The 14749-nt window shown below is 38.9% G+C and overlaps 1 protein-coding gene across 22 annotated transcripts in view; it reads right to left on the bottom strand.

Annotated features, from left to right (window-relative positions):
- LOC138676110 (mucin-19) overlaps positions 1 to 14749 on the bottom strand; it is a 769116-nt gene that overhangs the window by 187878 nt on the left and 566489 nt on the right. For 18 of the 22 annotated variants that reach the window (XM_069765013.1, XM_069765031.1, XM_069765021.1 and 15 more), the window contains 3 exons: positions 11979 to 12008; positions 10917 to 10961; positions 6933 to 6962 (listed from right to left, as the gene is read on the bottom strand). In XM_069765013.1, coding sequence (XP_069621114.1) covers positions 6933 to 6962; positions 10917 to 10961; positions 11979 to 12008 — 105 coding nt within the window. The remainder of the gene's footprint in view (positions 1 to 6932; positions 6963 to 10916; positions 10962 to 11978; positions 12009 to 14749) is intronic. The other 4 variants (XM_069765027.1, XM_069765032.1, XM_069765025.1 and 1 more) reach the window with 3 other exon arrangements.

The raw sequence follows: 14749 nt of genomic DNA, 5'->3' as shown, positions 1-14749 counted from the left end.
ATCATTTTATTTTATTTGGTTTCTAAATTCTTCCTGAAAAAATCATTTTATTCTATTTTTTTTTTCCTAAAGTCTCCCTGAAAAAAAAACAAAAAAACAAATCAGTGGGAGATTAATATTGCCCTTTCTGCTTGTGTGCCAGTCTTGACTCCTGGGTGTGCCATCTCTCTCTCTCTCTCCAATTGTGGGCCATAGAAAGCCTATTATTTTTTTTAGCTTGATTTGGGTTCCAAAATCTACCTGAAAAAATCACTACATCAATCAGTGGGCGATAAATATTGGCCTCTGGGCTTGTGTGCCACTCCTGACTCCTGTGTGCGTCATCTCTCACTCAGTGGGCCATAGAAAGCCTTTTTTTGTTTTATTTGTTTTCTAAATTCTCCCTGAAAAAATCATTTTATTTTCTTTGGTTTCTAAATTCTTCCTGAAAAAATCATTTTATTCTATTTTTTTTTTCCTAAAGTCTCCCTGAAAAAAAAACAAAAAAAAAACAATCAGTGGGAGATTAATATTGCCCTTTCTGCTTGTGTGCCAGTCTTGACTCCTGGGTGTGCCATCTCTCTCTCTCTCTCCAATTGTGGACCATAGAAAGCCTATTATTTTTTTAGCTTGATTTGGGTTCCAAAATCTACCTGAAAAAATCACTACATCAATCAGTGGGAGATAAATATTGGCCTCTGGGCTTGTGTGCCACTCCTGACTCCTGTGTGCGTTATCTCTCACTCAGTGGGCCATAGAAAGCCTTTTTTTGTTTTATTTGTTTTCTAAATTCTCCCTGAAAAAATCATTTTATTTTATTTGGTTTCTAAATTCTTCCTGAAAAAATCATTTTATTCTATTTTTTTTTTCCTAAAGTCTCCCTGAAAAAAAACAAAAAAAAAACAAATCAGTGGGAGATTAATATTGCCCTTTCTGCTTGTGTGCCAGTCTTGACTCCTGGGTGTGCCATCTCTCTCTCTCTCTCCAATTGTGGGCCATAGAAAGCCTATTATTTTTTTTAGCTTGATTTGGGTTCCAAAATCTACCTGAAAAAATCACTACATCAATCAGTGGGAGATAAATATTGGCCTCTGGGCTTGTGTGCCACTCCTGACTCCTGTGTGCGTCATCTCTCACTCAGTGGGCCATAGAAAGCCATTTTTTGTTTTATTTGTTTTCTAAATTCTCCCTGAAAAAATCATTTTATTTTCTTTGGTTTCTAAATTCTTCCTGAAAAAATCATTTTATTCTATTTTTTTCTTTTCCTAAAGTCTCCCTGAAAAAAAAAAAAAAAAAAAACAAATCAGTGGGAGATTAATATTGCCCTTTCTGCTTGTGTGCCAGTCTTGACTCCTGGGTGTGCCATCTCTCTCTCTCTCTCCAATTGTGGGCCATAGAAAGCCTATTATTTTTTTAGCTTGATTTGGGTTCCAAAATCTACCTGAAAAAATCACTACATCAATCAGTGGGAGATAAATATTGGCCTCTGGGCTTGTGTGCCACTCCTGACTCCTGTGTGCGTCATCTCTCACTCAGTGGGCCATAGAAAGCCTTTTTTTGTTTTATTTGTTTTCTAAATTCTCCCTGAAAAAATCATTTTATTTTATTTGGTTTCTAAATTCTTCCTGAAAAAATCATTTTATTCTATTTTTTTTTTTCCTAAAGCCTCCCTGAAAAAAAAAAAAAAAAAAAATCAGTGGGAGATTAATATTGCCCTTTCTGCTTGTGTGCCAGTCTTGACTCCTGGGTGTGCCATCTCTCTCTCTCTCTCCAATTGTGGACCATAGAAAGCCTATTATTTTTTTTAGCTTGATTTGGGTTCCAAAATCTACCTGAAAAAATCACTACATCAATCAGTGGGAGATAAATATTGGCCTCTGGGCTTGTGTGCCACTCCTGACTCCTGTGTGCGTCATCTCTCACTCAGTGGGCCATAGAAAGCCTTTTTTTGTTTTATTTGTTTTCTAAATTCTCCCTGAAAAAATCATTTTATTTTATTTGGTTTCTAAATTCTTCCTGAAAAAATCATTTTATTCTATTTTTTTTTCCTAAAGTCTCCCTGAAAAAAAAAAAAAAAAAAACAAATCAGTGGGAGATTAATATTGCCCTTTCTGCTTGTGTGCCAGTCTTGACTCCTGGGTGTGCCATCTCTCTCTCTCTCTCCAATTGTGGGCCATAGAAAGCCTATTAATTTGAGGGTGTTGAGCTCATGGATCCAATATGTCTCCCTACGTTTGAGCATGGAAATACGATCCCCACCGCGTCTAGGTGGTGTAATTTGCTCAATGATTTGGAATTTAAATTGTGCCAGATTGTGACCCTTTTCTATGAAGTGTGATGGAAGAGGGAGTAAAAGGTTCTGGCAACGAATTGTAGATTTATGCTTAGATATACGTGATTTGACCGGTTGGGTGGTCTCACCTACGTATAACAGACCGCAGGGACATTTAATAAGATACACTGCAAAATTGTAGCACTGCAACCTATTGTAGCATCCACAGACTCCGTCTTGGCCCCAATCTCCATCTACCTAGAAAAGATCCTCACACCTCTCATCAGAAACACCAGTTCTTTTTTATTAGACACCGGAGCGTTCCTTGAAACTGTTAGGTGTGTTACACCTATTCCCCCAGATAGCCCTCACCCCTAAAGGGCTGAATAGGGACTATGAACTATTATCCTTTATGTAAGTTATTATATACAGGACATTGTCAGTTTGTAATCCGATTGATACATATGTCTCTACTATCAAATTGTTACTTGTCTTTACCAGTATCTTTTAACCTACAGCCGTTCCCTTGGAACAGAAGAATTGTTCTTGCTGGAGACCATATATGATGTCCTATTTTCAGGTCGTTCTTAGACGCTATCTGGGTTTTTTACCCTCCTGTTTCTACATTACCAGAGTTACTGTTTTGACCCTGTTGAGTTTTTTAACTTCTGTCTCATATGGACAGTACTAATGACTATGCCATCTGCCTAGTTCTCCATATGTTTTAGTCCAGCACCTAATATTTTGGTGTTGATTGACAGGTTTGCCCCTTTATAACTGTATACCAGCGGTTTTTTGATCCACTCTATTATATGCTGTGCAGCTAGCTCAATGATTGTATAACATATATGGCCTTATTACTAATTATTTTTTCCGTTTTACAGAATCGTCCTTTCTGATTTTTCATTCCTGCTGCCTGTGACACTTCACTACCACCCGCACAGCTATCGCTCCACTGGAATGCACCTTTATTCTATAAGATCCTCTGTGGAATGCACAGTTTCCTGCCCCCTGCGGCTAAAAGGCACCGACGTCATCACCATCTTCTCCGCTGGAATACACCTCCTTCTTCTTTGTTGTAGTATAATGCATGTGTCTCCGCCTCTGTGACCTACTGACACCGGCCTATACTCTGTTGGAACGCACCTCCATTTTCTTTCATCGCCTGTGGAACGCAATTGTCACCGCCCCCTCAGTCAGCTGACACCGGCGTCACGTTGGCTCCGCCCATTTTCCAGACCTCTCTCCAGCTGGCATTGCGCTCCTCCCCATTCCCTATATATAGCTCTACCTAACACATAGCCACACACTCCTCCTGGCGGTGGATACCGCGGAGTTTCGTCTCTCTTGTGCGCTGGTAAGAATAGTTCCTTCCTCCTACACCTATCCAATATGGCATCTATACACTGGACCATTTTCCTCAGCGTTATGGTTAACCCATATTTTGTTGCTTCCTTGTAGATTTGCGTTATAGCTCTTTAGCTATTAGGGCTTTCTCTCCTCCCCTTGGCTTAACCCTTTCCATTAGGTATGTACCTTTGTCGGCAATTTGTGCCACAACAGTCATCACATATTCCATATTGTTTATTTCCTCGGCCTGTAGTACTCCTGGCTATACTGAATACAATATCTTTTCTATATAGACATCTCCATGTTGTATGTCCTGGTTCGAGTTTACCAGTTATATTTTTTGGTATGTACCTGCTCTAGTCCAGCTATATGGTTTACACTGTCACGACACTCCAGCTATGTAGGTTTTTTGATACGTATCTCATGTCCTATTTTAGATGCCATTTGTTTACATTCCATTTGGGGCTCAACCTTACATACAGTTGTACTTAGGTATGTGTTCCATCCTCTTACTACTTTACTCCTTCCTCACCACACTTACTCCACTGCCATCTTATATTATGTATGATTCTCTGGTTCCCTGGCCCCTATACGATCTATGTAGGTTCCGACTCTAGTCCCACACTGGCACCTATGCTCTACTTCTTGCGGTTCTATGTCCACATTCTATTTCGCAGCTTTTCTAGTACATAAACGGCGGTTATGCTGGCTGTATTCTACGATTATATATTATTTGACGTCTCATGACATTTTGTATCCGTATGATGTATATACTTCTGTTTATTTGGTTATTTTTTGTTATCACTGTGTCCTATTTTGTTTACACTCCCAGTTTTGTTAACATATATTTCTGTTTTGTATATATTTTCTTTGTAGAACACTGATGAAGGTCTAGAGTTGACCGAAACGTTTGTGACTTTGTATGTAAATAAACCCCTTCATTTTGCATCACAATCCCTAAGAGTGTGCTAGTCACTTGTTATCTATACTTTTTTATTTTGGGCCTACCAACTGTGTCTGTGCCACTCATTACAATTGTCCTCCACTGAACAAAGCAATGCTGCCTGTTTAGTCCTGTTACCAATTTTGAACTGCATTTAGCCTACTTTTTTATTTTGGGCCTACTAACTGTGTCTGCGCCACTCATTACAATTGTCCTCCACTTAACAAAGTTATGCCGCCTGTTTAGTCCTGTTACCAATTTTGAACTGCATTTAGCCTACTTTTTTATTTTGGGCCTACTAACTGTGTCTGCGCCACTCATTGCAAGTGTCCTCCACTTAACAAAGCTATGCCGTCTGTTTAGTCCTGTTACCAATTTTGAACTGCATTTAGCCTACTTTTTTATTTTGGGCCTACTAACTGTGTCTGCGCCACTCATTACAATTGTCCTCCACTTAACAAAACAATGCTGTCTGTTTAGTCCTGTTACCAATTTTGAACTGCTTTTAGCCTACTTTTGTATTTTGGGCCTATATCTGGGTTTCCTCCTCATCCTGCCCTTTGCCCAGCCACTGCTAGATGAGTCTGCTGGTACATTGACCCAGACCACTACATTCCCCTTGCATTCTACACAGTCAGAATCTGACCCTGCTGAAAGTCAGGTACCCCTTCCCGCATACTATACCACCTTACACGGGGACAAAAAGGAAGGTGCAGATGAAAGTGCAGATTCCTTCATCAGGTGGGGAGCATACTCATTGGCACTGGCACAGGGCCCCTCATAGTACGCAAAAGTGTCTCTGGCAGTGGGAGGCGCCACCCGCCGTCAAACACACCGCTTTACTATGAAGGGCCCTGTGCCAGTGCCAAGTGCCAACGATTGGGCCCCCCTGCTTGCTCAGGATCACAGCACTTGCAAATTTGAAATACTTACCTCTCCCTGCTCCACCGCCGTGACGTATTCCGTGTTTCCTGGGCCCACAAAAATCTTGAGCCTGCCCTACCCCCCCACAACTTTAGCCAAATGACCCCCTGTTTTTAATGCCTAACTATTATTATAAAGTAAATTAAGATTGACAAGCTTAAGAAATAAGAATTGATGTTTTTGGCATTAAAATGGGCACTGTAGGTGTTTTCCTGTCCTCCACTCACTGCCGACTTTGATTCCCCATTGACTTGCATTGGGTTTCGGTCGGCCACCGACTTTTCTAAATAATCGGCCGATTTCACCCGACCCGACTTTTGACAAAGTCGGGTTTCGCGAAACCCGACTCGATCCTAAAAAAGTAAAAGTCGCCCAACTCTAGTTACAAATAATAATAATAAAAAAAACATTATTCTCACCCTCCGACGTGTTGTCCTGTCTTCGGCAGTGCAAGCGGCAGGTTCCGTTGCTAAGGATGCTATGCGAGAAGGACCTGCCATGATGTCACGGACATGTTTCCGCGTCGTCATCACAGGTCCTGCGCTCATACCAACCCTGGGACCGGAAGCTGCCGCGTGCACTGCACACAGGCGACAGGACTACAAGGGCCCTTCAAAAGGTGAGTATGTTTATTTTTTATTTTTTAACCTGTTACATACGTGGCTGGGAAATATAATACGTAGCTGGGCAATATACTACGTGACTGGCCAATATACTACGTGTTTGTGCTGTATACTACGTGGCTCTGTGCCGCATACTACGTGGCTTTGTGCTGTATACTATGTGGCTGGGCAATACCCTACGTGGCTGGGCAATATACTACCTCACTGGGCAATATGCTACGTAACTGGGCAATATACTATATGGCTGGGCAGTATACTACATGACTGGGCAATATACTACGTGACTGGGCATTATACTATGTGGCTGGGCAATATACTTCATCACTGGGCAATATACTACGTAACTGGGCAATATACTACGTGACTGGGCAATATACTATGTGGCTCTGTGCTATATACTACGTAGCTAAGCAATATACTATGTGGCTGGGCAATATACTACGTGGCTGGGCAATATACTACGTGACTGGGCAATATACTACATGGCTGGGCAATATACTTTGTCACTGGGCAATATACTACGGGGCTGGGCAATATACTATGTGGCTGGGCAATATACTACATGGACATGCATATTCTAGAATACCCGATGCGTTAGAATCAGGCCACCATCTAGTGTAAAACATAACTGTGGCAGAAATAAAAGCATCAATTTTATATTTGCGCCTTGAAAATAAGAAACTCTTCGATAGTGAAACATGCTTTAAGTAGTTCATGAAATCAATGTCTAGAGCTAAGTACTGCAAAAGAAGTTTTCATGCATTCTTTAAAATTAAAATATCATAAAAATAGATCATTTTTAGAAGTTAATTGTAAAGATATATATTATAGTATACTTTACCCATTTCAGTTTGGAATTCAAAAATGTATTCTGGAATAATGATAATAAACAAAATCATTTCATGAAATCAGTAAAATGCTGACTTACTGACTTAGATTCAATAATACATAGATAGATAACTGTATAAAAAATTAATGGAAAAGATATTGGAAAATATGAAAATAAGGTAGAAATATTGTTTTAACATCAGTATATATCAAATTAAATGTTGCATTTAACGTATGCTTCTTGGCAGAAATACACAAGCAATTTGGCTGTGATGACTCTAAAAATAAAAAAATAAAAATAAAACCAGGGGAAAAAAATATAAGAAGCTGCAGATTGTAAAGCTTACAATACATTAAAATTTTTGTTACAGTAGTGTTTTCTGTGAATTCTTTTTTAACAGCAGGGTTAAAAAAAAAAATCTAAATCTACCTATTACATTCTTATTCCAGGAAAGTAACATTTTTTACCAAAACGATAATTTTTTGTGCGATCATAACTAAGATATGCTCCCAAAAAAGAAGAAAAATGCCTAATCAGCAACCGCTCTTAACATGTCTTATAACATGATTTTGTGTAACAAACTCTATTATGCGCTTTGATTTGATACTGTACATGTACTAAGAGAGCAACAATGTGAAAATGCTAAACAAAAATATGAATTCAGATGTATAAACAAATCTCTTGATTCTACACCAAAGTTTTGACAAATAATTATCTTATGGTATACCACTAAATTGAATGTATTATTTTTGTCCTTTTTTTATACACCAGTTGAACTTTCCACTAATTCAATTACTTTTCAAGAGTAAAATATGTCATGAAATAATAACACAGGTATGCAAAATTTGGGTTATAAAAATTGTTTCAAATCCAATGACTAATTCTTATGTTTTCTTATTCCCAAATTTTAAAAAAAGCTAATATTTTTAACCAACATATTTGGATTTTTAAATTACGTAACAAAGAAATAAACAAGAAAAATCATTATAGCTAAAAATGTGAATAATATAAAAAAGTATTGAAGTTTAATTCTGCAACTTTATTGGGAATTACTTATTGTGCCTTTTACTTTTCTCTTCAGAGATTCTCTTCATACCTTTTCTCATATAGAAAGTCTTCAGATCTTCACTGTGTAGCACCCAGCAGTAGTCGCCCATCATGTTCACGTTCCGTCTACCTTGGTATGGTCTTCCCATTCCTTTGATATCCTGTTGAAATTTTTCTCTTTGCATTTTGCCAACATCACCAAGGTTTTAAGTTAAGTAGTTCAAATGGGAATTCAAAAAATGTCACTTTAAATTGAGCAGAAAACCCAAGGCTTTAAAACTTTTCAGCATGTTCTCCATGATGGACTTAAAATTTGGATCTTTGTTATTACCAATAAATTTCTTCACAACTTTTTTTAAAAGCATGCCAAGTCCTTTTCTCAACAGGTTTCATTTTTGTTTCAACCATGTTGTACTTCATGACATTACTAATTTCCGGACCATAAAAATGCCGTTGTTCAGTTTTGCTACAGATAGTTCCTGAAACTTTATATACAGTACAATGCACAAAAGGAACTAGGAATTTCCGTATAGTTGTGATGTGAACCATCCTAAATAGAATGCAGCCCCTAGTCCCTTTTAGGACAAAGTAGAAGGAAGATAGGTCGGCACTCCTTGTAGCTAGCAGTGTTGATCATGGAAAGTCAATTTAGAGTAAAGGAAGACAGGTCCCGGCACTAAAGTGTTTGATAATTGCTTTTTTATTTCAATGCACAAATCCAATTAGATGTTTCAGCCCATCCCAAGCTATCTCCATTAAAAAAATATTTAATTGAAATCAAAAAACAATTATCCATCATGTGAGTGCCGGGACCTGGCTTTTTTTTCTCTCCTTTTAGAACAAAGAGCTATGCAGTGAAAAAGCGAATGTCAATTGTGCATGGACAAAGAGTTATAGATTGGACAAATAATTATGACAGGAAATGGTCTTTTCAGAGCGTTGGAACAAAGTTATTTGTTGTTAGGACTGGCGGAGTGCACCATTATTAGTAATAGAGAATATGAGGTGCGTTCGCAGTCCGGGGTCCAACGTGCAGGGATGACACCTGCTGCTGAGTAATGGCGGACAGATGCTTGCTCACATGTGGGTTAGACATCACCCAGTGTGAATAGAAGCAAACTCAACTCTGTTGCTTCACAGAGTCGCCACAAATATGCTGCACCCTGTTAGCAGTCACAGGGTGCAGCTGAAAGACACTAGTGGGATCCCTATGAATTACCCCCACTAAGCTGGTGATTGGACCTGCTCTGACCCTTGGTGGCTTTTGAGCCCGTGCCTGAGGACGCCCTGAGTCAGATGCTGAGTCCAAGCGGGAATTCCCACCCTACATTGACAAGCTGTCAAGAAAGCGCACTGATTGCGCACGGTGCCATATAAGCGGGCACTGCAAAGGCACTGTAACGTGTGCTTAGTGTGCAGATGGCAATGTCGTGCGCTAGATAGCAAACATCCACTATATGCGAGCAAACAACAATACTAGGAAGGGGGATGATTAAAAAGCGACTTTCACACGTCTGCACACACGTTTTCAAGTATACACTAGCGCCGAGCGGCCATGCGAACCTTTTATAGCAGTAGTGCTACAGGACCTTCCAGATGGTCCAATAGGAGGTGCAACAGGACCTGAGCATGTGACCCCCCGACCTCCAATGGGAGGTTGTCCCATGGGAGGTCGCCCCATGGGCATGCTCAGTATGGGAAAAGCAGGACTTAGTTCCAGAAAGACCTGCTCACTGCTGATCAGTGCTGGCTACAAAGGCAGAGCCTGAAAAGGCAGCAGTAACCAGTCGCACAGTATCAGCTTGAGCCAGACGATGGGACCAATGTCTCCACTGAGCAGGCTCCACTGTGGCTGGAGAAGAATGGGAGACCGAAGCAGACATGGTTTGAGATTCCCCCTGTGTGGAGGCGGGAACTCGACTCCTAACACTTGTAATTACACATAGATAGCAAAATGGAAGGGGCTTTGTCCACAGCAAATACCCCCAAAAAATATCACGGCCATCTTAAACTTCTGCGATCATCAGTACTAAAATTATTACATTAGTTGGGAATTTAAAAAAATACTGAAGTCCTGAGGACATCTCTCAACCTGGCCTCCGTGATGCCATCATGGGTGGGGTGTAGGTGATCTGTGATCACTGCTGAGGAAGATACATACCAGTGTAGACTTGATCCTGTAAGCCAGATGTTTTCAATCGGATTGCAAAGCTGAATCATCTCTGTGATCGGCGTAGTAAGTCTTTTGTTCATCCTTTTAATTTTCTGTAATTGTATTTGCTGTATGGTTTTGTTCGCTTTATAAAATATATTGTATATTTTTCTTTCAAACACTGCCCATATATTTGGATTACATATAAAATATAATAGTTCTGTTCCTTTTGTTCTGCAAACCACACTCCTGAAAGACATAAGCTACCAGATCCAGGCCTTCAGTCAGCAAGTGTAAATGACTGGTGGCTGCAGCGAGTAGTTTGAGATTATTGTGGAGTTCGCAGTGTATGTATCAGGGGTATAGATATATATTTCATTCTTTGAAATTGGACGTGTATTTATTATATGCTAATTTTCAGTTTCTGATGACCTGGAAACAGTCTGTTTAGTGAAAACAGTCTGTGCCCTCCTCTGTTGATCGTCAGTCCTTTGCGTAATTGTCCAGATTATAGGAGACAGCAGAGAGCTGTTTGCTCCAAAGATAACAAAGGGTGGGTCTGCGTGACCTCCCAGACTGTGATCTTTAACATCAATGTTAAATTTTTACATCGCCTTAGGAACATCACTGCAATACATTGCACTGTCTTAAGAAAAATAAGGAAGGAATTCCTTTTCTCTGCTTCTGTACCATGAAAAACCATTTCTAGCCAATTTAATGACACCAACATAATCCACAAAAGGTCAGGCAAAGGGGTAAAATGCAAGAGGAGATTTTATATTTTTCATGACTCTTACCTCCTGATTCAGTTTGTACACAGTAAGGAGATCCTGGTTCACAGCCTGTAAGTAAAGCATTAGTAAGATATAACTTAAATAAATCATATTGCTTAAAGGTGCTGTCTGTGATATTATTGAAAACAAAATGCAAGCTAACGGAAACTCAAGGTAGAAGGAGATGCTCGCTTTTTGAAAGGCCAAGGACAAAAAATCAGGCAGCTAATTTTGTTTGAGGAACATGAAAATGAGTATGCTCATTCTTTCCATTGACTTCACAAGAATAAAAATACTCTCACTGGGACATTAAAACAGTCACTAGTGCTTATTCTAAGAAAGATTAATAGAAGGTTTACCAAAAATTGCTGTAGCATAAAAAAATATAATTATATTAAAAAGCAGCATTGTGTTATACTTTACTTCTATGTGGTTCATGTACTGGAATTTGAGAACCAAAAAACAAATATTTTTTATGAAATGAGTAAAATACTAATACATAAAATTGGATACTAATATATAAACAGAAAATTATATCAATAAGTGCCCAGATAAAGAGCAAGAAAATGACGCAAAGAATAAAAAATAGTAAAAAGTAAGCATAATTTTGTTTTGTTATGTTTAGTAAACATTTCATGTAGCATTTTTAAAATAATTACAATATGAATATTGTTTTTATTTTTATTTTATTTATGAAAAGCACTAATGAAAACAAAAACCACAAGCAGCTTCAGATCCAGAGTTAACAATATATTAAAAATTGTCTATAGCAATGATTTCTGTTGCAGAAACAATAATTAAGAAAATCTAGGATATTAGTGCCTAGCAGAATAATCCCATTCATTGGGTTTAATCTTCCTAACCATCCAATGGCCCATGTAAGTCATATCTGGCAGAAATAAAAGCATCAGATTAATATTTGCTCTATGAATTACTTGCAAATACCACATATTCAATGTGCAATAACAAACTCTTCAACATTGAAACATGCCTTAAATTGTTAATGAAAACAGTTTCTAGAGCTAAATATTGCAAGAAATTATTTTTTTAAATGAATTGAAAAAAAAACTTTATGGTATGCTTTACCTTTTTTAGCTTTCAATTCAAATATGTACTCTGAAATAATAACAGACAAAATAATTTTATGAAATTAGTACAGTGCTGATTTATTGAATTAGATTCAATAATACATAGGCCACCTGGACAAACTCAAGATATGCCACCTAGAGAGTATGAAGACATGAAGAAATGCCTCCTGGACAATAGGACACCTGGCCATACTGAAGATATGAATGAGCTATTTTTACAGCAAATGTCTCTATTCTCAAAAAGCTATGACAGTGATTATGGAAGATTTTAACCCCTTCCTGACATGCTCCGTACTAGTACTGCTTTGCGGGAACTGAGTTCCTGCAAACCACAGTACTAGTAGAGCGACACGATCGTGCGGCTTCACGCTGAGCGCCGCGGCGATCGTGTGCAGGTGTCAGCTGTATATGACAGCTGACACCCTGCACCAATGCCCACGATCGGCGCTATTTATGTAAATAAAAAAAACAGTAAAAGTACACATATTTGGTATCGCCGCGTCTGTAACGACCCAACCTATAAAACTATCCCACTAGTTAACTCCTTCAGGGAATACTGCAAAAAAATAAATAAATAACGAGGCAAAAAACAACGCTTTATTATCATACCGGCGAACAAAAAGTGGAATAACACGCGATCAAAAAGACGGATATAAATAATCATGGTACCGCTGAAATTGCCATCTTGTCCTGCAAAAAAACGTTGCCATACAGCATCATCAGCAGAAAAATAAAAAAGTTATAGCTCTCAGAATAAAGCGATGCAAAAACAATAATTTTTTATAAAATAGTTTTTATTGTATAAAAGCGCCAAAACTTAAAAAAGGATATAAATGAGGTATCACTGTAATCGTACTGACCTGAAGAATAAAGCTGCTTTATCAATTTTAATATAGAAAATAGTCCCGAAGTCATTATAGTCTAATAATAATACCATGCATACAGTGGCATGTATATGCTAAATAGCATATTTGACAACAGGCAAGAGACGACTCAAAACATAACTAATATAAACAGGAGGACAGTGAGTCAAAGAAATATGCCAATAGTAACAAATGTGAAAAAGCTTTATTAATAGTGAGATAAACAAAAACAAAAACAAAACAAAACAAAAAAAAAAACAACTGTTTAACCCCTTACCGGCATCGGACGTACTATACCGTCCGATGCCGGCTCCCCTGCTTTGATGCAGGGCTCCGCGGTGAGCCCGCACCAAAGCCGGGACATGTCAGCTGTTTTGAACAGCTGACATGTGCCCGTAATAGGTGCGGGCAGAATCGCGATCTGCCCGCACCTATTAACTAGTTAAATGCCGCTGTCAAACGCAGACAGCGGCATTTAACTACCGCTTCCGGCCGGGCGGCCGGAAATGACGTCATCGCCGACCCCCGTCACATGATCGGGGGTCGGCGATGCGTCTGGATGGTAACCATAGAGGTCCTAGAGACCTCTATGGTTACTGATCGCCTGTCGCTGTGAGCGCCACCCTGTGGTCGGCGCTCACAGCACACGTGCAATTCTGCTACATAGCAGCGATCAGCAGATCGCTGCTATGTAGCAGAGGCGATCGTGCTGTGCCTGCTTCTAGCCTCCCATGGAGGCTATTGAAGCATGGCAAAAGTTAAAAAAAAAAGTTTAAAAAAATGTGAAAAAAATAAAAAAAACGTAAAAGTTTAAATCACCCCCCTTTCGCCCCAATCAAAATAAATCAATAAAAAAATATCAAATCTACGCATATTTGGTATCGCCGCTCTCAGAATCGCCCGATCTATCAATTAAAAAAAAGTATTAACCTGATCGCTAAACAGCGTAGCGGGAAAAAAATTCGAAATGCCAGAATTACGTTTTTTTGGTCGCCGCGACATTGCATTAAAATGCAATAACGGGCGATCAAAAGAACGTATCTGCACCGAAATGCTATCATTAAAAACGTCATCTCGGCACGCAAAAAATAAGCCCTCAACCGACCCCAGATCATGAAAAATGGAGACGCTACGAGTATCGGAAAATGGCGCAATTTTTTTTTTTTTTTTTTTTAGCAAAGTTTGGAATTTTTTTTCACCACTTAGATAAAAAATAACCTAGTCATGTTTGGTGTCTATGAACTCGTACTGACCTGGAGAATCATAATGGCAGGTCATTTTTAGCATTTAGTGAACCTAGCAAAAAAGCCAAACAAAAAACAAGTGTGTGATTGCACTTTTTTTTGCAATTTCACCGCACTTGGAATTTTTTTCCCGTTTTCTAGTACACGACATGCTAAAACCAATGATGTCATTCAAAAGTACAACTCGTCCCGCAAAAAATAAGCCCTCACATGGCCAAATTGACAGAAAAATAAAAAAGTTATGGCTCTGGGAAGGAGGGGAGCGAAAAATGAACACGGAAAAACGAAAAATCCCCCGGTCATGAAGGGGTTAAAAAGTATCTATAGTTCAAATGAGCAATCAACGCAGAATATGGCAATATTAACAACAGGTGTCAAGCGAGATTCCAATTAAAATAATGAACGGTACACCAAACCTAGATAACTGCATAGGATGTAACATGCTCTGTCAAAAAATGTCCATGACTACGGTACTGAAGGTTATATGCACAAGGAATATATCAAAGTGCATCCATAGACCAGACAGAAACGTATGTCCATGAATATGGGCAAAGAGTAAAGCAGTGAAGCAGGGGTGTATATGTGGAAGGAGTTAAACTAGTCCTTAAGGCAGCATAAATAATGTGTCCTCCATTAGTCCATATCTTATCCACCCACAAACA

The sequence above is a fragment of the Ranitomeya imitator genome, chromosome 4, assembly GCF_032444005.1.
Source record: "Ranitomeya imitator isolate aRanImi1 chromosome 4, aRanImi1.pri, whole genome shotgun sequence".
NCBI classification, from domain to species: Eukaryota; Metazoa; Chordata; class Amphibia; order Anura; family Dendrobatidae; genus Ranitomeya; species Ranitomeya imitator.
Note: the sequence above shows the minus strand (reverse complement) of the source record. Positions and strands in the feature narration are given on the sequence as shown.